The 25,363-nt window shown below is 38.1% G+C and overlaps 1 protein-coding gene across 3 annotated transcripts in view; it reads left to right on the top strand.

Annotated features, from left to right (window-relative positions):
- THADA (THADA armadillo repeat containing) overlaps positions 1 to 25,363 on the top strand; it is a 168,329-nt gene that overhangs the window by 104,221 nt on the left and 38,745 nt on the right. The window contains exons 30-32 of one of the 3 annotated variants that reach the window (XM_063328582.1): positions 2,150 to 2,265; positions 5,077 to 5,292; positions 16,579 to 16,664. In XM_063328582.1, coding sequence (XP_063184652.1) covers positions 2,150 to 2,265; positions 5,077 to 5,292; positions 16,579 to 16,664 — 418 coding nt within the window. The remainder of the gene's footprint in view (positions 1 to 2,149; positions 2,266 to 5,076; positions 5,293 to 16,578; positions 16,665 to 25,363) is intronic. The other 2 variants (XM_063328583.1, XM_063328584.1) reach the window with 2 other exon arrangements.

The following is a 25,363-nucleotide window of genomic DNA, read 5'->3' as shown; positions in this document are numbered from 1 at the left end:
AAGATGGGTCTGCCGTCAATAAAATGTTGTACAATACGGAGGACTTCAGAAGACTTTTTGAAAAAAGAAAGACAAGATGACAGCTATCTTTCCAGGATGTCTCTTGTCTGCAGAGCACCTGCTAACAGAGGGAGAGGAGTTTGTTTCATTGTTCCTGTCAAAAGGGCCCCGGTGGGATCTCTGTGTTTAATAAGTACCTCACTAGGAAAAAATCTGGACTGACTGAATGGTGTCCAGAGAACAGTTGTTTACCATGAGGGCAAGGGTGGGAGTGGAGAGGAACACCTTACCTCAAGAGCTTGGATTTTGAGGGTGAAACACTAGAAGAGGTTGCATACAAATATTTTGGAATTTGCTTTCTTGTCTGTTTTCAGGATTAGGACAGTCAGGCATTTGTTTCATCGGAGAATGTTTAAACCCTGCCTCAGTGTTTGTATGGATTAGATAGTCTCTTGACATCTCTTCTGTTCTGTTTCCGTGCTTATTTGAAACTACTGCAGCTGTTTTTCCACTTGAATAATTTCACAAAAAATAACCCAGATGAAGTTGTGTCAAGTTAATGCTATGCGGCAGTGCTTATGTTTCCAAAACAAGCAAACAAACAAAAAAATATAACCCCTGGAGCAAGTGACAGCTGGAATGCGGGAAACCAAGATCTGAAATGTAAAAATCTGGATATAAAGGTTTTTCTTTTCCCAAAGTGAAGCGAAGGCCCCAGCTCGATCCATTAGTCATAAAATTGTCACTTTGCAAGTACGAAGTGGTAATACTCTCACACGTTAAGAGTGTTCCCATATAAAATGCTCATGTATGTATTTTCAGAAATGGTTTGATAACACTTCTAAAGCTTCTTAAATTCTGCACATCTCCAGTTTCAATAAATAATGGGAGACGTACTTTTTCAATTTGTGTAGAAATCCTGCTGTGTCTATCAATGTAACTTACCTGTGTAGGCAAATAGAATGTGAAATTGGAGGCTGTAAGACAAGTTAAAGGAAGAGGGAGAGTCAGCATCCGTTCCTCCTATTTCAGCTCCTAACATTCCTTAACCCAAGCAAGGTTTCTCCCATTAGGCTTCAGTACTGCACCGCCTATCTCCATGTTTTTCCATTTAGAAATTAACTCCCCTAAGTGTTGTCTGTTCACTTGCATATGAGTGGAAACGGTAAAAATGAAGTGGGATGATATGGGCATCGTCACTTGTGTCAGAAGCGTGCGTTATGTCTCCCCACATGGGGAGAGGATGGGTACTACAGGGGCTGGGCTTGGAGAGTCCCTCTCCACTGTGCAGTTGGTATCGTATATTATCCAATGTTTCCTTTTCATGCTTATGAGCTAGATGACTATACATATTTTTGTAACTCTGTTTTTTCTTAACGCTCTTCTATATATTCAGTATTACTTGAAAAACCTCATTTTAAATAGCAAAGGAAGATCTCTAAGACAAATTATTTGTGGTGTTAACTGTCTGACCAGAAAGCTACAGGTCATGCTTTCTGTTTTGGTATCTTGAATTCTTTCCTTCATGATAACTACGACCTGTCTACTAGGCTTTTAAGTGAAGCTCTGGAGCAGATAGCGCAGTCTGTGCACAGCCCCAGTGCAGGAGCTCAGGCTTCTCTCTCGGTGGAAGGGAAAGGTGCGAGCATGATGACTCTACTGCCTTTAAAAAGCTTTTTGCTCAGTGTGTGGATTTTAAAGACCCTTCCCTGTCATCTTGGTTGTCCTTGTACGATACAACCAGCCCTGCTACATCCAGTGAGCCAAGCTGCCAGCGTGCTCCGTGGACACTTGTGCTGGCACTGGTGAGCAGATGGCATCGCAAAAAGGTTGAAAGATAAGGGATGCTTAAGTTGGCAAGGGCCAGTAGGAGTGGTGTTCATCACGCTGTCCTCTGCTCCCTTCACGGAGGTTAACATCTTCCAGCACTTCCTATGTTTTGCTCTTCAATTATTGTGACGAGTGAATTTTAAAGAATAGGCAATTTAAGAATTCCATCTGTTGTTATGCCAAATGAATGTACGTTTTTCCTTGAGTAGTTGTTAATTTTGCAGGTGGTTGTTTTCATCTTATGGTTATTTGGAAGAAACACAGTGGCTACAAACTCTAGTTTCAATTTTTTTATACTTTTTCTTTTTCTCTTATTTAGGTTTTTCACTTGCTGCAGTCATACTTAGAATCAAAACAGCTCGTTAGTTCAGACTTTCAGCAGGGACTGGGTGACATCATTACCTGTATAGGAACCAAATTGTGGTTGGCTAAAAGGTAAGATAAAACACAACATATCTATCTATGTTTATACACACAGGTTACTAGCATATGGAGGTCTTGCCTGATGTTTGATTTTTTTAAATTATTTTTTATTTTGGCAAGGTAGACAGACTTATTTCTCTAGAAACATGTAAAATTTAGATGCCTTATTGGTTTGCTCTATTGTTTTTTTGGGTTTTTTGGTTTTTTTTCCCCCCAAAAAAAACAAGGATGAAAAAGCCCAAGTATATTTTACCTGTGTGCATTACTGTTTTTCAGTCTTATCTTAGTTGAACCTCTGGTAAATTTATAGTCCAGACATTAAAAAAAAAAGTGTGAATGAAAATGCCACCAGAAGCAGCCTTTTTGAGGATGAATGTTGCTTCTGGGCTAAGAAAAAAATGCCACATATATGAGGTTTTTATGTTACTGTTTTCTCTGACTTTGACCTTTACAGAAAAGTAGGAGAAAAATGTCATGGCAATTGTTGAAACAATCAAAAGTTTTTAGCTGCCCACAAACAATCCAAGATAGTTTTGGAAACATTTTCCTTAGGTTTCTGTAAAAGGATCTTCAGATGACCTATATACTGCAATCAACAAACTCCTTTTTTCTTCTCCCTCTCTCTCTTTTTCATCTACTTGATCTCATCAATTGGTTTTGAAAATTCCTGCCTGAATTGGTTGTGGACAGAGAGCACAAGACCTTGCCTAGATCAGTAATTGGGTAAAATATTCTAGAGTATGGTTTACAACAGTGGAGGGAGGTCACCAATGAAGTCTGCGGGGATCTCTGATAAAACCTGTGTTGCTTTGTGATCATCAAAAGCAAAATCATAAGGGATTTGGAGAAGGGAGATGACTAGTGGGGTGAGGAAGTCTTCCGCCAGTGTTAACTGAGTTGGGGGTAATCAAGATACAATTGATCTTTGAGAATTACAGAATTCCTGAGAGAGTGAGTGTGATAATACGGCAAGTAAAACTTGGTGGAAATAATTGTGAAATTATGCACATGAATAAAGAGCAGTCTGGACTTTACTTGGGAAAAGAGTGGTTGGCCGAGCAGATTTTTTGTTTGAAAAAAATCACCCAAGAGGGGAGAGGGCAAATACCATAAAAAAATGCAGAAAAAAACAGAAAACACGCTTATGTTTGTCTGTTAATCTGTGTTATATATTTGAATATTGTGTGAATCCCACAGATGACAGAAATGAAGAACAGTAAAAAGACTGACAGTAAGTATAGAAATATTTCTAGATGGGGAATGGCTAAATAGACTGATATTTTTTTAGCCTGGAAAAGGGACAACTGAGGGATGACATGGGAAAAAACAGATTAATGCTATGAATCAAATGGAAAGGGGACAGGTAACTAGTATCCCTTGCAGTACAAGGTGGTAAATTTAAAAGGAACAAAAAAAGTAGGTTTTAATGTAATTTTAGTTTAGCTGTGGAACCCCATGATACAAGATACTGTTGTTTTTAAACCATCTGAATTTTTAACAAATGATTGAACAGAGTCATGGAAGAAAAGCCCAGTAAGGTTACTGAGTATGTAGATAATCACAGTTGGCTCAAGAAATTCTTCAGCAACCTTGAAGGTTGAGAGAGAGGTTTTGGCAAGTGTCACTGTTCTTGCACTTCCCTTTCCTGTGCATCGGCTCTCTGCCCCAGTTGGAAACATCATGGTGGATTTGGTGGACCTTTTGACTTGACTCAGCATAAGCATTTTTAAGTCTTTGAATGAGAATGGTAATTTACTTAAGTAAATTAAATCCAGTGATACTGTTATAAAGAAAAAAAAAAAAACCACAAAAACCCCCAAAACAAATGCCAGAAGCCAAAATCAGTAGAAAGATACTAGTGCTAAGTAATTCAAACGTCTTTCTCCTGCAGCAAATACGTATGGGCCAGGCTTTATTCATTACAGATTTTAAATAAATCTATGTTTTCAAAGTATTTTTTCACAACTGGTCTTTTTAAGACATCAGTCATATTAGCGCTGACTTCTTTTCTGTTATTATTATCTCCAGAAAGGAAATGCTTTCAGGCTGTCTCTAAGAAATCCTGGTACATGATATTGGTATTTGCCTGAAAAGATGTATTTTCTCTTTCACTTGCCTGTAAAAAGCCACAGCTATATGTGCTAATACTAACCCTCTGCCAGTAGCACGTTTTCATTTTGTGATTTTGTTGTAGCCTTCTTTTCATATTCATGCGCTCTCCATTATGCAGTTAATGCTATACATAAAGTTTTTAAATGTCTTTCTCCTCAGATCGTAAAATTTTATATTATGAGCATACAGGTTTGCAACACTAAGTTAAGGCATTGTGTTTTTTACAGACATAAATTCTTTTTGCAAATTTCTAATATACTTTATCATTCTCTATGAGCCCATAAAACCGTACGTCCTTAGGCACACTTTGAGCTAAGGTGTGTTTTCTTTTTTCTTACTCTTTTTTTAGAACAAGGGAAAAAAAAAGTCTAGAAAAAGCAAGTAAAATATCCATGAAATGTTTGGTAGCCAAATTTGGTAACCAAATACGCTTTAAACTTAAGACTACAATAAATGATAAAGCTGAAAAAAATTGCTTGCCTCCTAACTTTCTGCTTGAGATAAATGTGTTCAGTGTGGTGTGATTTAAAAACAAAACAAACAAACAAAAACCCCAACAAACAACCCAAACAAACAAAGATATCGAAATAGATGGCATTTTCCGTCAGTTTTAGTTTCCCATGTTCAGTGTGCAGCTTTACAGCCGTTCTGTGATGAACGGTGGGGTTGGGGCGTTTTGTTGTTTTTCTTTCTCTTTTTCTTGTTTTAAAGGAGTTTTGGGAGGTTGCTTGGCAACCGAGTTGTGAAACTCGGTAAGTCCATCTGTGCAGCTTTCTGGATGTTGGGAGAGCACATCAGGAAAACAGCGCTTCATTCATGCCCTGTTGTTGGACTTCTTGCTGGTCACTGTCAGAGAGGGTGGCGGCTGGCTGGATCCTCGGTCCGTGTACAGTCATTCTTACCTTCTTTCTGTTCAGGCAGAGAGAAGTGAGTACCCCAGAGAAAAATTAAGGAATCTCCATCTGTTTCTTCTGCGTTTTTCATAAGGAGATAATTTAGCATGTCACCGATACTGCAGTGCAGTGATTGTTTGAAGAGGAGCTATTTGAGGCCCTCACTATTAATCTTAAATGGGTAAAAAAAGTTAAAATAACAGGAAAATGATTTGTGAATTTGGGAAATAGGGAATTATTTCCAAACATCAGTCTTCATTCACATTTCTGTGGTAGTTCTGTAAAGTGCTTGCTGGTGTTCTTTCAAATACATACTTCCCTTGTACTATAGAACAAACTTCTCTGAGAAACTTGAATTACAAAATTTAAAATTGCCTAAGTAGTTCATAAAAATGAGGCTCAATTGTCGTGTGTATATATATGTGGGAAAGATTATTGTTCTTCAGCTGTTTGCTGAACTGGGTGGGGGGTTTTGTTTGGGTTTTTGGGTTGTTGGTGTGGTTTTTTTCATGTTTTCAGAGCCAGAATGTAGTTGCCATTCATCAAAATATAATGGTGTAGAATAGCTCAAGAAACTTGCACATTCCCTGTAATATTCCCCTTCTCCCTTCTCCACTCCCCCACCTGATTTTGCTTTAGAGAATAAAATAATGGCTCACATTCCCCAAACTGAATTTCATAAAACATTCACTTTTTCAGCTGGTATTTTCTGTCTGTTGTGAAGGCAGGCTTCTCACGATAGTGAGACATGGTTACTTTTTCTCCTTTGTAGCATATATTAAAATATCAGAAGAAAAAAATCTTTCCTCCACCTTCCTTGTTTTGGTGCTTGGTTGTTTTGGTTTTTTTACATCCTCAAAATGCTAACTTTTTTGAGTATTCAAAAGTAGCATTTCCATTTTTGATGTTTTGGTGAATGAGACCTGCCTTCCATTCACTTCTGAAGGTGATATTTGAAACTTTTCACTTTGCTTGCAGGTTTATACTTCATTTGGTGTTTTTTATTTTGTTTTAAATACGCTTGCTTGTTAATCTAAAGTGGTTTGGTAATGTTACTGCTTCTCCCCAACCCCAAACCAGTGTTAGTTTCTTGTGTTTTTTGCAAGTACGGAAGATGCAGGGAGAACAGAAATTAAAAAATACATAAAATCCGCTTTGTTGGAGAACTGAGGTGATGGAATGAAGTGATGGAAATGCATCTGGTGAAAGCTTTAGAAAAAAAATCAATATATCAAGTTAAGCCTTAGAAAAGAGTTCAAAGCTCTTTCATATGAATTAAAAAAAAAAAATAAAGTAGTTTTTAGCTCGACTGTATACCAAGGAATTACAAGACTAAATCTAGATGCCTTCCGCTTCATAAATGCAGAAAGCTAAAAGAGCAGCCTTTGGAGCTGGTAATTTGTTGTACAGAAGGCCCGGAAATATCTGTCTTGTTTCATTTGTAGCCTTTGGCATGGCTAAGTATTGGTATTGGAAAATTTGTGAAATCACGTCATTGCACAGCTTTGCTGTAGGATGCTGTCTTCCAGTGCTTTTAGTTTGATTTTTTTTTTTTTTCCGCCTTCCTTCTTACTGGAGACCACAGGAGGGGGAAAAAGACTTTGAGGTTCTGCCAGAAGTCAAATAACATACTCTGCTAACCTCTAGCCATGTGCCATTTCTTAGCTGAGAGCTTGTCCGCACTGGGAAAGTTTACTTCTAAGAAGGCTGCTTTCTTGAAACTAACTTGTGTGGAACAGCCTTGTATAAAACCAACTGGCTTTGCATTTTGCAGAGAGTCACTTGTTGGTCTGGAATGGAGGGCCTGCGGTGTGTGCACTTAGCTTTATAACCCAAATATCCCGTGCCCTGGGGTGCTGCTGCTTAGCTCTCTGCTTTATGGATAGGACTGTTAAACATACGAATGGGTCCTGATGTAAGGGCACAAGACTGAAGCTCACACAACAAATACAGGCAAAAGTTATTCAGGCTCAGGCTCAAAGCCAGATTCATTGTCCACTGAGATCCTTGCTGCTCAGTTTTCTCCAGGCTGACTCTAGGATGACCCAGCTATAACTGCTTTGAATGAGGGACATTGCACGGGCGTTTTATAACAGTTAATGGCCATGGCACTCCATCAAGTAGTGTCCCTTTTCTCCCCCTGCTTTTGGCAGCACTATTTGGGTGACAACAGGCAGGCAACCAGTCTGAGGTCCTTCCTAGAAGGAAATTCATGTGAGGTGCACTTAGGCCATCTGTGTGGAAAGCAGGAATGTGGCCCCGCTGTGGTTTCAGGCCGTCATGGCTCAAAGAGTGTAACCTAAATATGCCCTTATTGTTCTCATTGTCCCTTAGGAGAGAGAGCGGTAATTTCTAGTGAGCAGGCTATTAAAGACAAAACAGTGTTTTGTGCTCTTTATGGTGGCTCTCTGGAAGTTTCCAGAGGCACATGCAGGCCTATCTAGATACTGGTTCAAGATGCACGTGAACACTCTGCAGCTTTGCAAGTAGCCTCTGTGGGATTTTTGGAAGCAGGGCATTATTTGGAAGCTTTTTGTACTTTCAAAACAGCAAGAAGACAACAACTAATGAGAATGTAAGATCATCCTCCTGGCAGAGTGGTCCTTCTCTTCAGATAGTTCCCTTGCCGCTTCCTCTTTCACTGCATCAAGACAAACCTTCTTGTCCTTCCAAGGCCATGTCTGCCTTTAGCATCTTCCTGTTTTCTAACTTTTCCACTTTTTCATTTCTGCCTTTAAAACCTACACATTGAGAAGTGCAGTTAATTGCTTTTGTTTGTTAGTGGTCTGTATGCATTATACATCTGTGTTCAAAAATTGAAAATAGTTTTAAAGACTGAGCCTGGCTCTGTGGAAGTCTATCTACTAGGTTTCAAATTGAAAAGCTAACTTTCTGTCAGCTAGGCTAGAGCAATAATTCATGTGTGTGCTCTTACATACACAAAACATCAAGGGAAAATTTTTTTGTCCCATTCCAGCTGAAAGCAAAGAATGCCAGTATGAACAGTCACTGCACATCAGATGCACAGTGGTAATTTATTAATCTGCACTTACTGACCCATGAGCCTAATTTAGCCTGGTTTCATCTTTGCTTTTGAGCGCAGAGTCATAACAGTTACGTCATTGTTCATGAATGTATTTATGGAGGCATTCATTTAAATCTTACGTGCTTTTATCAGGCTAATTCCAGTTTCTGTGTTGCTCTTAAGTCCATTCTTTCACCAGTTTTGATAACGGTATCCTTAACGCTGCTACAAATTGTTTATTTAGGCAGTTGGTGATTGCTTGGTTTGGAACACTTGCTTTGGGTATCAGTAGAGATATTTAAACTTCAGACTGAAGTTTAAGATGTACTTTGCCTAAGATAAAACATTTGTTGGTTCACAGTTACACTCCTAACTCAACTATGAACATTGAGGGAATATTATGAATTGAATAAGGTGGTTTAGGATGTGTTCCCTCCATAAGCGCAACATTCAGAGTACACAGAAACCATGTGTTGCAGGTTTTGGACATAAATCCTCTCTCATATCTGAAAACGCTTTCCAATAAATAAACAAAATAGCTTTCTAGCTTGCCTCTTTGTAGGCGAAACCCCTGATGTTAATTGTGTAAAATTCATTAAATTTGCGGATGGGATTAGTTTGACCTCTTAAGTTTTTTAGGATGCTGCTAAGGGATCACATGCGGTTCTCATTAAAAGAACAAGGAAGAGAACAGATAGGATTATTTTATGAATCCGGTATGCTAAAAACAACACTAACAAAACACAACCTTTCAGTATCATTCACCAAGGACAGCCAGAGCACAAATTAATTTTTCGTAATAGCTGAAACTCAGGATGTTCTTGGTGGTATCACAATGAAAAAATAATTTGTGTAGCTTCTTTTTGAAGCAATAAATTCTCTGTCTTTACCAGGGAAACTAACAGCAATATAATAATCTGGCTTTGGTGGTGGTAGAAAAACTTAAATCAGCAGACGAGTAACTCTTCCTATCGAGAAGATGCTTGCTATAACGCGGGGTGAGCTGGTCTTATAGAATTGGCAAGCCAGGGGGACCGTGTACATGGTAATTACTCCAAGAAGATCTCAACAAAACCAAGTGGGCAAGCAGATCCGCTGTTACGGGATGATTGTATTTCTATGCGGGTGTTCCTGCACTTCCAGGAACTCGGCAAGGATTACTTGGTAGTGTAGGCTTCATTATTATTTTTTTAAAATGCTTTCCATTAAATGTAGGTCTGTTGGCCGAGATGTTCACCGATGTGCTGGTTTTGTATTACATGGTTAAAAATGCTATGGACAAAGTTTAATAATTAAATCCATTATTAATATCTCCTCAAAAAGACAAGAGGAAGGCTGTGCATGTTGATTCAGTGCTGCAGATGGGGGCTCTGAGAGGAAATATATTAAAATATGAAGGCTGCCTTGCAAATATACCCCAAAAAACCCTCAGTCTCTAGAATACTGCGGAATTTGAAAGCTAATAAACAAAACAATGAAAGATTTAATCTTTTAATTAGCTGCTCATTGTATGTGTAGATGTGATTTCCAATAAGCTTTCACTTTCCAGATCTCTGCAAGTAAAATGTGGTCAGTGCAAGGCCAGCTTGGCCCAGTTCATCAGCAACGCTCCAAGGATAAAACTCCCTATGGATAGCCCCCTAAGGATTATGTAGAATTGACTGTATCAAGACTCAAACACTACAGAAGATGCACTGCTTGGTGCATTTAGAAGATATTTTAGCTGATACAATTGCAGGTCACATATCAGAAGAATTTGGCCACCAGAAGAAAGACTACTTTGCAGAGATTTGCCATTCTTCAGGAAGGAGTAAGCTGGAAGCTGATAGGGAGTGAAAGATACACTGTAAACCTAAAATGTAGTTTTCAGTGTGCCAGCCTGAAGAGCTGAGATTATGGAAGACAAAGGCAGACTGGGAAACTCAGAATAGGAAGTTGCATGGACCCCATCCCCAAGTACCAGCTGGCATTAGGACGTGTTGGACTTAATCCAGATTCTTCCCTGTGTTTATCCTAGAGCTAAAGGTGAAATTCCAGCCTTAGTTGTATGTAAAATGTTGACTCATCAGAAATGTTTTTAAAGTTCAGAAATACAAGGATTTGTGGAAAGGCTTTTGCAATAGCATCCTGTGTATTCGCTAGAATATGATGTCTAGGAAACCAATTTGATTTATCGGTTAGAAGAAAAAACCTCACGTAATATTGGTGGATAGAAAGTAGGAGAATTCAGTGTTTAAATTCAACACCAGCAGGTGGATTTATTTTCTGCCAGCTAAAGTATAAAATTTAATAGATGTTGCTGAGGGGATTTTTTTGACAACAACATGTTGTTTAAACGGAAGAATGGGGTGATGTTTAGCTATTACAAGTTTTCTTTTTCTCTTAATATGGAGCTCTTCCTAAAATACTATTGATAAGTTTAATCCTGTGAAAAGATCTTCCTTCCAAGAATTTTAGGCTTTTTTCAGCCTTTCCAAATGTTTCAGAAACATAAAAGCATTACAGTAAGAGTGACTTTTTCATTAAAGATCAGAGAAGGAGCAGGCAGTTCATTTAATTAATTGATCACTTTGGAAATGGAAATGAAAACAGTCATGCAAGTCATAAGGACGATTCTCTTCTTGTTTGCAGCTATGAATTGGCCTTTGAAAGAGTTGCCCTTGTAAAGCTTGCCAGCACTGGTTTCTTTACCCTGACGCTTAAGAGTGTGTCATGAACTTTTTGGACAAAATACATGGTTTTATAGGTGGCTTTGTAAGTTGTGTAATTTTGACTAGAGTTCTACATGAGCTTGATTCATGAGCCAAATCTTGTCATCGATTTTTAAAGATTGGGGCTGAGAGTAACCAATTTGAGTGTGTAGATTAGAAGCAGCTAACAGTCATTTAAACACTGCACTGTACTCTGGAAAAAAATGTTGGCTGACATACTGTGTAGTTATATATTGTTTTACTGTGACCAAAACCGTGATGTACATGTTACATATTATGAGGAGAAAAATCACTTTTGTTAGTTATTAAATGAAGTTATATTCCAGTTTGAGAAATGAGATTAGCTTTTTTTCATAAAGCAGCACTGGCTCAAAGATTTGAAAGCCTTCAGACTCTTCTAAGAGCTTGGAGACTGCAAAACACAGAGCTTTTCTGAGACCTTTTACCAAAATTTTGGTTTTGCTATCCCTAAGATAGCTAACTACAGTAAGAAACCTATAGCTAAACTAATTTACGAGAGATATGTTAAAGGTTTTTATTTAGTAGACATTGATTGGCAGGTTGCACTTGAAATTTGTTAAGTGCTAATTGAGAGTTTGAGCAAATACGCTTTGATTTTTATGTTGTTAAATGTTTAGTAAACATCATAAGTTGCTGTATGTTTATAGTGCTTGTTCTGCTAATAGTTTTGCAACATCTGTTTCCTAATGAGGAAAAATATGAGAGAAATAAACTACCTCTTTGGAAAACATTGAATTTCTATTGACTAGAATAACCAAAACCTAATGTTATAATCATTAACACGAACAGCTTTGATTTCATAATCAGTGACTTGTATCTGTCTTATTTATGTAACAAATGCAATATATTACTGTTGTTGTTGTTCATCTCTAAGTGAGGTGATGCTCTTTTGGAAAAAGAGGAATGATCCAGGAGAAAATAGTTGTCATTTTTTTAAGTCGTCTGACTTACTGTCATTGAAACTTACGGGTTTGAAAAGAGAATAAGAATCTGCAAAAGCTGTGCGTTAAAATTCTTTGGTACTTGCTCTATGTTACAGGTGTGTTGGCATCCTTGTTTATAAATAGAAATCTGAATGGTTATAAATGGTATCCTGTAATGAGTAGAAATGCTATTTAAGGGCCCCTGCAGTCCTTAGTGGTTAGAGGAGTGAGAGATTGTATGTTTAGTTTCTTTAAATCTTTTTCCCAGTGTTCTGACAGAATTGAGGCCAAATGTGTGAGCTTTCCATGTTCTTTGCTCCTTGTTGTTTCCCTTGGAAGTGGAGGTAATTTGCTCTGTAATTCATTAATGTTGATCTTCTTTAACATAAACAGTAATACAAGAGAAACTGAATTTTAGAAGTTAAGCCATGTGTTCCTGATAGAGTTGAAACCGTGTGTGTGAGCAGGGCACACAGGAGGTCTGTGACCACATATTGCTGATTTCTTCAATAAATGCCAGTTTGGTTTGCATCAGATCTGCCATCCAAGGTAAGCAAACCATTGAGTACCTTAAATTCAGCATGACTTAACTATAAAAGGTGAATCAGACTTTTAAAAAAATAATATTTGCAGAGCTCCAGACTGAGAGTCTAGGATTGATTTTATGTTATGTAGACCTAAGCTGCAATCAGTGGTACTTAAAGGCAGTAAAGGCAGAACAGAAATCAAAGCGGTCCCAGCGCTACTGTAGGTAGCCAAAGCCAGCTGGAGCAAAACGCAGTGTTGCACGTGGGGCTTCTGAACCTGCCCAGGCTGATTTATATCTACAGAGAGGGAATATCTCCTGAAGGGTATGCTTCCTCATTCACCTACCAGGCAGTTCCTTGTTGAAAACAAATAGCTTATTGTTACTCCGGTCATAAAATATTCTAGAAGTGCGTAACCTGGGCCTCTTCAAAGGCATTTGAACACAGGCCTAAGAATTTAGGAGGATTATTTAGTTCCATTAACCTTTTTCTCTTAAAAAAAAAAAAAAAAATCTCTGGACTCTAACAGCTAACAAAAGGTTTCCTCCTGCCAGTGACTTCAAATCTTTTCTAATTTTATATTCATATATCAGAATTGGAAATGATATTACAAAGAAGTCTGACTGCCCTATCCCCCATTACTTGTTCGGCGTTAATGGTAAGAAATTGCGTTTGGAAGATGCTATTTTCAGGATCTAATCCAGAAATCTGGTATAATTGTCACAATTAATAGTATGGAAACTGGCACCTGTGTTTTCAGATTTGTCTAGTCTTCAACACGCTTACCTAAAATAATAATTTTAAAAAGACATTTTTTTCACCATACTGAAGATACTGTTAGGCTGGATCTTGACTTGTGTTTTTTCAGTCCCCTTGTATCTCCTGAAGAGTTTTGTGATGATCTGCTAGGGATACAGAGGCAGCCCCTGTCATTGTTTCATTCTCCTTGATTAAATGAGTAATATGTTTCTTCTGGGCCTTGTTCTTTCTAAGCAGTCATCATTTCCATCCCTGCCTGTGCTTCTAAAGGTTGCAGGTGTCTTCTTCCCCTTTGCCAGGCAGGTCGAGTCTGTGACGATGCTTACCTTTGACGTGTTATTCAGGGCAGACAGCTTTTGACCTCTCTTTGGTCAGATGTGTTGAAATATTCTGCAATATTGGTTGTTGGTGAAATTTAACTCACTGTTTGTCTGTGAACTGATTTTTATTTCCACCTGGACAGTCAACCTCCAAAGTACAACCTCATGACGGAGTTCTGGAAACTGTGGGATAAGCTTCTAAGTGCAGTGAGATTCCTGGAGCAGGCTGGCTATAAACTCTGTATCCAAAGAGAAACAAAAAGCAATATGACGACCTTCTGAAAATTATGTTTTAATGCATCTGGGCATGGTATGTAGGGGGGCCATTGGGTCTTTGGTACCAGCTGTTTGACTTCAGAGATCTGCTGTTATTAAACCAACCTACTTGCTGATGTAGACAAAGCATTACTTTAATGAGGTATGGATCTCTGTGCTGACATCACTAGCCTGCTATTAGTGTATATGTGTGGTAGTATGAATATTGTTTTGATATCCATTTTATATTTCTGTCTGGACATACCCTTAGATATGAGAGTCCTTACCATCTCTAGCCCTGTCTTGTTCAGTGTCACATACAGTCTTATCATCTGGAGTGAGTATATGATGTTCTTGTTTCCATTAATATCCAGGTTGGAAGGGAAATGAACTAATTTTTGGGTTTTGGACAAAAAAAGGAACGCTGTTCCAGATGCCTAGAGCTCCCGCCCTTGCTACTGCTGTGACTTTCTTGTTTGGAAGCAGATTTCCTCAAAGCTTGTTTATGAGAACACCACTTTATTTGAGTATCTGTGTTAAAAAAGAAACATCTTGTACTCTTCCCACTCTCATTGTTGAAGTTCTGCACGAACAGGTCATCTTAAATACTGCGCAGTGCATCATTTGAAACGTTCAGCATGTGATTTTTGGCTGTCAGGTCTGTTATGCAAATCACAGTTTGATTGTCTTCAAGACTGAGCTTTCTGCTACAGTCTGAACAACACTGAAATTTCTTGGTTTTGGAAAACTGAATTTCCTGTTGTGTCTGTCTGGCACATACGGCTGAGAATTCACTAGCATCACCAGAGCAATGGAGCCAGCCAAGAACAAACGTTTGGCATGTTTTATGCTAGAAAAGCCTCATTTCAAAATCAAAACATGCATGTGCGCATACTCAAAATGAAGTGGTAAATGCTTAAAAGCTGGACCAGAATAAAAAAACATGTCAGAATTGCTGTTGTCACTTCTTCAGTAAAGGTTGCATCAGCCACGTTTTTCCCAAGGCACAGTTTGTACATTGAAAATTTTCTTTCCAGTGAAATGACTGAATAATAAGTGGGTCCTTTTTCAAGGGAGCTGAAGCGCAGAACGCCCATTATGTTCCTCATCTTAACTGAAATCTGTCGTGGCTGCTTTCATCCATTTTATGAGGACTTGTGAGAGACCTCTTGGTTTCTTTTTCCTCTGTCTTTGAGTGATCTGTCACTCTTGTTGTCTTGTGTGTTGAGCTCCTAACCCTGTGAGTATTTCTTGGTGGTGTTTTGACACAGATTTGTGAAGAACAACTTGGGCAACAACTGGATGCTCAAGATACAGAAGAGAGGTCCGCTTAGTCAGGGTAGTTAGAAATTAAGTCTTCCTAATACAGTTTTTCAAAAATAGGCCATATTAAAATTGCTTTGGCTTCTTATGGTATCAGGTCTTACTGATGTGCATCTTCTCTGCAGGCAGGCTTTTAGCTCTTGTGCTTTAAGGCAAGTGGTAAGAGGCGAGCATGGAGAAGTTTTGGGAGGTTCATGGCTGCTTCACTTGTAAGAGTGTCTAAAAAGTCTCTGTTTATGCAAAAGGAGTAAAAACCTTTTCAAAAGAGTGATCCTGGCAGCATGTAGTCTGCTATGTGTTATATGGGTGCCTAATATTGAAGGCCATAAAAGAAAGCACTAGGGTTATTACAGGGTTTATTACTGAAGGTGAGAGCAGTGTTTCTGGTAAAAGTTGTCTTTTTTTAACAGGATCATAGGCTAACTCTCCATAGGCAAATACAGCTGCCAAACTTCTACACAAGAACCTCAGACCTTTCATTTTTATGTCATGATCACATAGCTTATTTGAAAAAGTTTTTTTTCTTGAATTTTAAAGATGTTAGAGTTGAGAATGTTTGTTGGAACATTTTTAATTAACTATTTTTTGAAAGAGTTTCAAACGTCAAGATAAGCATACAAAGAAAATGCCAGATAAAATAAAAACAAGATACTGAACAGAATTAGTCATACTTTAAGCCTGTGCTGCTTGATTCTAAAAGTTTTTGGTTTCATCCAAGTCCCGTTGGACTCATTGGAATAATTTCTGTGTTTTGAACTGGATTTCCTGTTTGTTCATGTATTAAGTTATATTTTCTGGATGAAATATACAGTGATAACAGTATGAAGAAAAATGAAGATGTTAACTGAATTTTACTTTTCTAATTGGAGAGAAAATGTCTATCACTTGTGACTTGAAGAGGTAGGTCAGAAAGTAGCTCGTTACCAATTTGCATTATACACACAGAATCCCCAATATTGCTGTCTGGGAAAAAAATAATCTAATTTTAAAAACATACGTGCCTCTGTGGTCCTCATCAGAACAGTGAGAGCGCTATGGCCATTAAAAAGATGTTGTAGGTACCTTTCACGGGGAATTTTCTTTTATGAACTGTAACAATAAGACCTGAAGACTTACTTTTCTTAATGCATTTAGTTACACACATTATCTATACGCAAAACAAGGACACACCAGTGGCCAGGATTCATCCAATAATAATGAAATGTATAAACTGCGATTTGGTGGAATGGATGGAGGAAGGTTGTTGCCATTCTGCTACGGAGACTGCCATTCAGAATGGACCAGGAAGTGAAGCTTCGATAACTTGGCCTAATTATTTTGTATATCCAGTCTAATTTGATCAGTAGTTGATCTTCATTAATTAAGTAAAATAGACACACCAAGCTGGTGTGTTTCACTGCTGTTTCTGAGCATGGGTGTTATAAAGATTTAATCTTTAGTAATTTGATTTTTCTAGGACAAATCCTTGTTTGGTGACGAGAGCTGCCTGTCTTGATGTCCTTGTGATGCTGAGTACTCACCTGGGAAAGTTTCAAAAGCAAGGTAAGTCAAATGTACTGTTCTATAAATCAGATGGAATATCTGTGGGCAAGTTTCTGAGCTCTGTTAAATATGGAAAAACAATAATATATTACTTGTACTCTTGGTATCTACTGAATGCTGGAGTCCTTTAGCTGTTTTGTATAAACAGGCCATTTATTCTGCCTTCTGTGGAGCTTGTCCTGGGGATTGTTGATGAGGAGAATGAGATACATCTCCATGTCAAAGACTGAAGTGACGATCTTGCAGTATTCCTAATCCTGGAACTGTGTAACAACAAAAAAGATCCCCTCCAGTGTTCCAAAATGGTTTTCTGATCCAAGGTTCTAAATACAAACAAAATCCAAACCCCGGAATATTGCTACTTTTTTTTAACCTTTCCTGAAAGCTACGGAGATGTTCTCCCTTGAGTCACCTGAAAGTGTTTTAGAGAAACTGTTTTCTCATTTTAGAAGTTTTATAAGAAACAGCTCTGACAGCTTCTTTAATTTTTTTTTTATATTGATTCTTTATCACTGTGAAGTTTTTCAATGACTAGTCAGAATTATCAGTGGCTTTAATGATGCAGAGTGTTGTTTGCAACAATATAAAGCACACTGTAAACACTAAGGAAAACAAAGGAAGGGAAGAAGGGATACCCTTTCAAGTGTGACTGTGTATAGGCAGCTTTTGGTCAGCTGTAACTAGCTTCCTTGTGGGCCTGTTTTGTTCATTTCTTATGAACAAGTGAGTAATAAATTACCTTGTCAGTCCAGGAAGGCAATTAAAGAATAGTTCTTTCACTTCGTTAGAATTCTTAATGACTAATTCTAACACTGCGTTTGAGTCATGGGAACTGTTCTTTATTTCAGATTGTCTCATTTTGGGGGCTGTTCTTAATTTTAAAACCAATTCCTTTTGCTTTTTTGCTTAGACCTGTGGTAGAAGTAGTTCCATTTAATTCCATAATTGCTATTTGTGTGATTTCTTGTGAATGCACAGTTCAAATAGGGATAGTTGTCAGGAAAATGAGTTGGTGATGAACATGTCTGAAACGAACTTCTTCAGATAGGTTGATGCAGAGTCTATCCCTTATAACAGAAGCATAGACATATAGAAAATACGTGACAGGTGGGTTCCACTATACCAGAGGAAGACGGTTAGGGTTATCAGGGACTCTAGGAGATGGCTCTGATCTTTCATGTCCTCTGAGGAGTCGTTCCTCTCTCATGGGTCCCAGATACCAAGATGTTACTTTTCAGTGAAGGAAATTTCCAGATGATATTGCACTGTAGGTCTCGTTCTGCCAGTACTGACCACTGTTTGTGACTAGGTAAGGGCTTGTATGCTTTATAGGGAGCAATGCACCACCATATACGAAGCAGTTTCAATATAGCATGTCTCTAGGGATAAGTTTTTTCCTGGCTCTTTAATGTTTGTTTTGGGTAAGCTATATCTACCATCAGTAATTCTTAGGTTACAGTATATGTGTATTTATTTTCATTATTTATACAAAATAAAGTTCCCTGATGTACCATGGTACTTAGTGATTATCCTTTGCAATATATTAAAAAGTCTAGCTGTGCGTCACATCTACAAAATAAACAAAAACAACCCCCAAAGCCCTCTTCAGCCATGTTTGGGCTCATCACCCTTCTTTTTAATTTGAGTACTCCTTTTTTGAAGACAGATCCTCTTTGGAATATTAATTTTTGCGCTTTTTTAAACCATGATCCACTACCTCTGTTCATCTCCGTTGCAGTATGAATCATCCCATTCTTTCTGTATTCTCTTCATATCAAGTTTTTTTTTCATCTGCTTGTGATTATTCTCGCCACTCAGCCTTCAACTCTATTTTTGTATTTTCTTTTATGAAGGAACAGCCAGTATTCCAGGTTAGGGCTCCTCATTTGCTTACTGAGTGGGCATTACATTTCCTTTAGCAGTCTCTTTCCTGTTTCAGTTGTCTTTGGGTTTTTTGTCTGTTCTGGTTTTCAAACAATTCCTGCACATTTGCAAAGGCTTTTACTGACCTCTCCACATTAGGAAGCTCCCCTCTCCCCACCCCCCCTTCTTTTTTTTTTTTTTTTTTTTTTTTTAATGCCCCTGACTTGCGAATAGCCCTTTGAGCCTGAGGAACTGCACCATGCTGCGGCTGGATTACTGATTATACTGTGCTCATTTATTTTTCAAAGCTCATGTGGACTGTTCCAAACCTGGGTACTGTAAGGTACAATTTCTGTAGAAGGAAAGCAATTATTTTTGCAGACTCCTTCTGCTCAGGGATAGTTCATTAGTATTGTCTTGCTTAAAATTTTCATTCCTATATAGGTTTAAAACTATATATTGCAGGCAATATCTACAGAGAGTAGAAACTTAGACTGGAAATACAATTTTGAAAACTTGAAGATACATTAGGGACAATTCTAAATATCACAGGCAGAAGCCCTTCTGAAATAGAGGAGTAATATGTTTATATTAAATAGAAGCTGAGTGTCCCATGACGCAGTAAGAAAAAGACTAAGCTCAGCAGTTAAAAATGAATGTTTTGAGTGTCATATTTAAAGAATAATTATTAACCGAAGCTTTATACTTTTCTGAGATTAAATATCTTACTCGTATATGCGTATCTCTGGTTATGAGCCAACCTTTCTCTGTTTTAATCTTGATTTGTAAAGTTGTTTCAATGAATAAAGGGTGAAGGACAAATCCAAATAAAACTGTTTCTTGATGTGTTTATCTAAGAGGCCCCAGGAAGTGCTGTATATGAGTTCCAGGCCACAGGCTGAAACTGATTTTCATCAACAGAAACAGGAATGCAATGTAATGAGCCTGCAACTGGTTAAAATCAGACCACTTCTAATTGATTATGCCTGTCTAAAGGGGCTACAATTACAAAGAGATTTTCAGAGTACAACCCTGCCTAGGCCTTTCCTACATTACGATTATTTTCTGTAAGTGATTTGTTGTCTTCAATTAATAAAATCTGTCTCTTAAAGTGCAGGACAGCCCTTAGGGAATTTACTTCACAAATTCAAAACAATTTAAAATGTTGGATAAGGAAGGCAGGGAGTAATGGATACCGAAAGCGTTTTGTCCAGCTAAAAATTTATTACTGGCCAAATGATGATTATTTATCTTAAAATAAACAAAAAAAACCCAAACCCGTAGTTATTCTCATTTGCTGTTTTGGATGGAAGTGTTGCCTGATTCACATCACTGGGAAAATAGTTTTCTTTCCTTGAGTTGATAGGCAAAATCTAGAGTGTTTTTTCCAGCTCCTGATGCGCTTGAGGGTCTTCTGATGTGCAGAGATAATACATAATGCCAAGACTATGTAAACTTACAAGTATTTTCTTCAGTTATCAATTACAGTTAGAACTCAGAAAAAAAAAAATGAAGCCATTTTTAAAGAAAAAAAAGTTAAAATACATAAATAAAAATACTATTTTTGCCTTTATTGAGAGCAAACAAAAGTTCTTACCAGATTTAGGCTTATTTGATGAGCTAATGTCTATTGTCAGTATTAATAATTATTAATAATAGCCAGTGAATTTGTACTTGCAGACCTCTTTGATATATTGTCTCCACAGTAACTGTTTCTATAGGCTTGAAATCACAGATGCCCAGGGCCTCTTCAGTCTAATGGGTAGAACAGTGCAGTCGTCTTCCAGAGAATTTCCTGGTACTTGTACCTTGCTAAAGAGCAGTTAAGTTCCTCCTCCAGAAGTAAACCAGCACCAGAGTGGGTGGTGTCGGAACAGGGGGATGTTCCTGACCTTGACACTTCAGACATTACTGGAGGAAGCAAATAAGACTTGTAGGCATATTTGGAGAGGGAAAATGCCTCTGAGTCCAGGTGAGATCCGTGTGTGCGTCCGAGGTTATGCACTTTTCTCTGCACTCAGAGATGGGCTTTGCAAGAGACAGAGTACCAGCCTACTGACAGGCTATGCTGTGATAGAGTGGATAAGATTCTTCTGTTAGGTATGTGGACTTCTGACAGGACCTGTCATAGGCATTCCTGCTTTCATATCTTCTCCTGGAAATTGGTGTCTGAAGCTAAACAATAAGATGAAAGTGTCACTGAGATCCTGCGGTGCTGATAACACAGGAGCCAGAGCGCTGCATTGCAGTGAATGCTCAGATCTGTCAGATGCTCTGTCTCTCTGTAAAGGATGAAGAATGCCACAAGACAAAGTGGTCACGTTTTCTTTCTTGCTCATGTCTCGGAATGGTTTTCTGGTAGTATTTTATCAATTCAGGAAGGGAAAAATGGATGCAACTTGCTAAAATATACTTGACTAATAAAAGTGTATTTTACCCAGGCTTGTATTCCAAAAAAATGGCACTTGTCGATAAGTACTGTGTTGAGTCCATAAAACCCATCAACGTAAGTGAAATGGGATGTTGAACAGAAGTCAGGGAAAAGATGAAAGAAAAATTTGCCAAAGATAATCCTTCCGAGTTGTTCTTTTATTCTGCATATATGCTGTGAATCTCTGTGCTGTCTGGTTTAGCCTGTTATCGAGTATAGTCTCTTCAAAATTCAAGTTTCATGAGAAAGAGAAAACATTTAAACAGGATGTCAAACAGGATGGATCTGTGATTTAGGAGAAGCTGCCACTTGAAGTCTAACCATGCGTTTTTGCTTTCTACAGTTGAGGTGGAAGAATTTATAGAAGTTCTTGAGATTAACCAAACTCCACTGTTGTTTTCATCAGTGGGAACAGTTACTCGGTATTTACATAATTAATCCTGTTCATATATAGACTGTTTTGATATCAAAATGGAGCTGCCAGTATTCTGCTCTCACTAATCTATTCTTTCCTTGAGTTTTCTGAAAGCAGCCTTCCATTTTCTTACTGTCTTCCAAACAGCTAAACCTTTTGTAGACGTAGCTTGGTTAAATTCTTAAATCCTGCTCATGAACAACAGAAACAATTGCAAAAAATACTGTGCATCACACATGTGTGTATGGGATCAGAAACATGGGCAATTATGTACAACTGTCCCCTGGTTTTGTCCTTTGTTATGCTCTCAAATATGACAAAATACTGTGTTTTAAATAACGTATATTGGAAATACCATTCTCTTAGTTATATTTGTCCTTTTTAATTAGAAGTTATAAAACGTATTGGTAGAAATAGTATGCATTATCAAACTTCTAGCTGCTTTCCAATGAAAGCACAAATCATTTCTTTAAGTAGGAATCTCTTAAATGTTTTGCCCAAATGATACAATTTGTAGGACTTATAAATAGCATTTGAGGGCTGTGCCTGCTTTTTTTCTATATTGTACTTACTCTTTCTTATTTTCACAAGAAGCTAAATGGTAACTAAAATAAGTTTTTCTGCAGGCTAACTTAAAAAACTGATAATGTTTAAATGGTAAAAATTTGACAGGAATAACTAGGTTGGATATTTTAGCCATGCTTTAATTTCTTTACCTAGATCCCTAAGAAGTGTCGCCAAACAGTTATTTGAACAAAAATGCTGGCAGCTTGTTAGTGCGTGATTTGGTTATGTGGTCTAATTAGCTTAAACTTAAGAAATTCCATCTCAACAAATTGAAAGCAATTTTTGTTTGTTATGTCAAAATTATATAAACTTTGTGTGCGAGTATATTGACAGTGGCACTTGGTCAATGTTATTTTGACTCAAGGAAGGTAGAGGTTTAAAAGATATTTATAGAATCAACAAAATGGCCTATGCTTACTGACATTAAATTAGACAAGTCAAAAGGAAGTGTAGTTGGGTACCCGATATTCTAATTCAATGCAGACAGGAGAATGCAGAAGTTGAGGATGACATTGTTGGAGGTCCAAGAGACAGGGGGTGGCTGGGAGTTGTACAGTCAGTAAAATGCCAGAGGCAAATCAAGTGAGGGGCGTACTATGTTAAGGTGGCCCAAAGACAGTGCAAAAGTGAGTACAAGGCGGAAAGACAAAACAAATGGACCAAGGCCGAAAGGAATAAATGTTGGGAGAAAGGAGGTGGAGGTGTGCAATGCCAATGGGGTGGTCAAGGAAATGTCCGAGGCAGAACTTGCGGCACAGATGTGGGAGGAGGAAAGCAGAAGTGTTTTCAGAAAGATCGTGGGGGCACAGTGAAAGGAGGCTTGCGGAGGGTAGAGCGTGATGTTGCTGGAATGCTGTGTTGAACAGGGTATATGGAAAGGTGTTACAGGAAATAAGTGACGCTAGCGAAGAGTGGAGTTGATTGTGTTTGTTAATGTTAGCAGTTAAATTTCTGTCCCCTTGTGAAGATGGAGACTGTTCCTCCTTCTGAAATCCTGTTTCAAGTTCTCTTTAGATTCCAGCATGTACCGCTAACTGACTTGCACTGTCTCTATGGGATTTTATGGTTTTCAATGAATGCAAAAAAAGTGGAAAACTCAATCCTGTGCCAGAAAGAAGCTCTAAGAAAAATAGCAGTCTCAGTGTCCAGATCAAATGCTTTTTTCACTTTTTTTTTTTCTTTGAAAACTTTCCCTTATACTATACAAAATGCAATGGGATGGTTCTGTCCTTAACAATACATTATCCATGGATTACGTTAATTGCTCATGTTTGTAGTTTTGAATTGTATTATGAGTACTGATGCTTAGTCTCTGATGTTGAAGATGTTGCAGATGTCTTTAAAAGAAAACATCCTGCTTAAAATATGCCCTTTTCCTGATCATCAACAGTTTTCTTAGTTCCACATCGTAATAAAATATGCTTTTCTGTTCTCTTTGGGATTTTTTTCCATTTACCAGTGACTTCGCCTAATCCACTTTTAATAAAAACGGAAAATATGAAAGAAAATACTTTTCCTTAATATTTGTCTAGGAAAATCTCTTCTTGGCACCGATTACCTTTCAGCCTTCTCTCTATTCATATGATCTCTACAGATAGCCTTGGATACATGGTAGTTTGTAAGTGCAAAGGATTTTAACCTCTTCTCAATCCATAACTAATGGCAACTTCCTGCAGGTCTTGGTGAATGATGATGACTATACCGACTTTTGATGCTTAGACCCCCTTCCCGTAACATTGTACTGCAGACATAACAGCATTTTGTAGCTGCTCTTGTAAATTTTCTCTGACTTTACAGATTGTCAGTTTTCTGATGTCAGTAATAATTTCTTCCCTTTTTTGCTTCTTTGTTCTTTTCTGGAGCCTGTAGTAGGAAGATGGAAGATGGCATGGATGCTTAAGGGGCTGCATACAGGATTTGATCTCAATGTTTATCTAGAAGTGTGCAAATACTTAGATGTATTGTAATCATGGATACAGAGAAAAAGCCCCTCACACGATATACACTTGATGATGTGGAGAGTTGTCCAATTGGCAGTAGCCTAGACAGCTACTTACTTTAGGTAAAATTACCTAAATCCAACAGAAATACATAATCAGTCCTGTACGTCAGCTGGCAAAGTGATGAAACAAGTTTAGGTTTTAAATATGGAAGGAATTCAGATGACTTGTGTCACTTTTGAACATATTGTAGAATCTCTGACATGAAAGATCAGCTGAACTAACTGTCCATCAGTTGACATCTTATTAATCCCTGAGCAGGGAAGTTTTCCTGTCCTTACAGTATGTATCTACTTATTCTGGGAACAGACTATAGAATAGAGCCTGCCCGCCACTGCGGGGAAGAGCAGAAGTCAGGCAGGGCACAGGTTTTGGAGCTGGCTAAACTCGAGGAGGTTTGTAGCTAGAGATTCATCAGGTCTGCTAATTCCATTCTGCTCCTCTTCCTTTCCTCCTCATTTTCAGATGATGAAAGACCATTTAACTTCATATAACTGACTGTGAGCATCAGTTGATCACAAATAGGATTAAAAAAGCAACCCCTCAGACCTACATGATGTGACATAGATGTTTTATGCATATCTCAATGTTGCGGGCATAAAGGGATTGAGGAAGACTGTGGGATGTTCATGCACTGTGTTGAGGGGAACAAAGTTTTTGTGTAAGATGTGTCCCTTCCTAGAAGAGAGTCGAATTTCTTCCTGTCCCACAAATGAATCAATCCTTAAGGGGGGGGTGGGCCTCTTGGGGGCTCTTTTGCATCTGTCGGTGTCCTGGACAAGCCTGCTGTTTGCCGGGATCCTTATTTGTTCTTCCTTCTCACAGCCGCTGGTAATTCAAACTGTACAGTGATTTTTGTGTGTAAAGAAAAGTATGCCTTTACGGTATCTTAACAACAGAGACAGATATTTACTTTCGGAATCAGTGCGGTTTTTTGGTTTAGTCGGCTATTTTTGATGTAAGCCAAAGAAGAGAGTTTACTTAAAGTTAAGCAGAAGAAAAAACATTTACATGAAAGCCAGGAAAGATTTCTAAGTTGAAAGCAGGAATATTTCCACTGCATTGTAATAAGACAGGGGCTTGCCTTCCTTCTGTACATATTTGTGTGAAAAAAGAGTGTTGGAGAGCATGCGGAGCACAAGACAAATGCAGAAGGATTTGCTCTATGGCGTGCTGAGGCTAAGCAAATATGCAGACAGTCTTATTTTGCTGAAAGCCTTACTGTTGAGACATCCACTTTTAAAGAGACTTTCTGTAAAAATAGATGAGCCATGGTGTCCAGTCTTCCACAATTACATGGGAAAAACAGAAGTCATCCAGAAGGCTTCCAAACCAGAAGAAGTATCAGATACGCACAGAAAAAAGAGGATCTGTGGCAGAAGACTCTTGTATTGCAGTCTCTGCAAGCTAGTAGTTCTAGGAG

The sequence above is a fragment of the Chroicocephalus ridibundus genome, chromosome 3 (assembly GCF_963924245.1).
Source record: "Chroicocephalus ridibundus chromosome 3, bChrRid1.1, whole genome shotgun sequence".
Taxonomy (NCBI): domain Eukaryota; kingdom Metazoa; phylum Chordata; class Aves; order Charadriiformes; family Laridae; genus Chroicocephalus; species Chroicocephalus ridibundus.
This window is presented reverse-complemented; position numbering and strand designations above follow the sequence as displayed.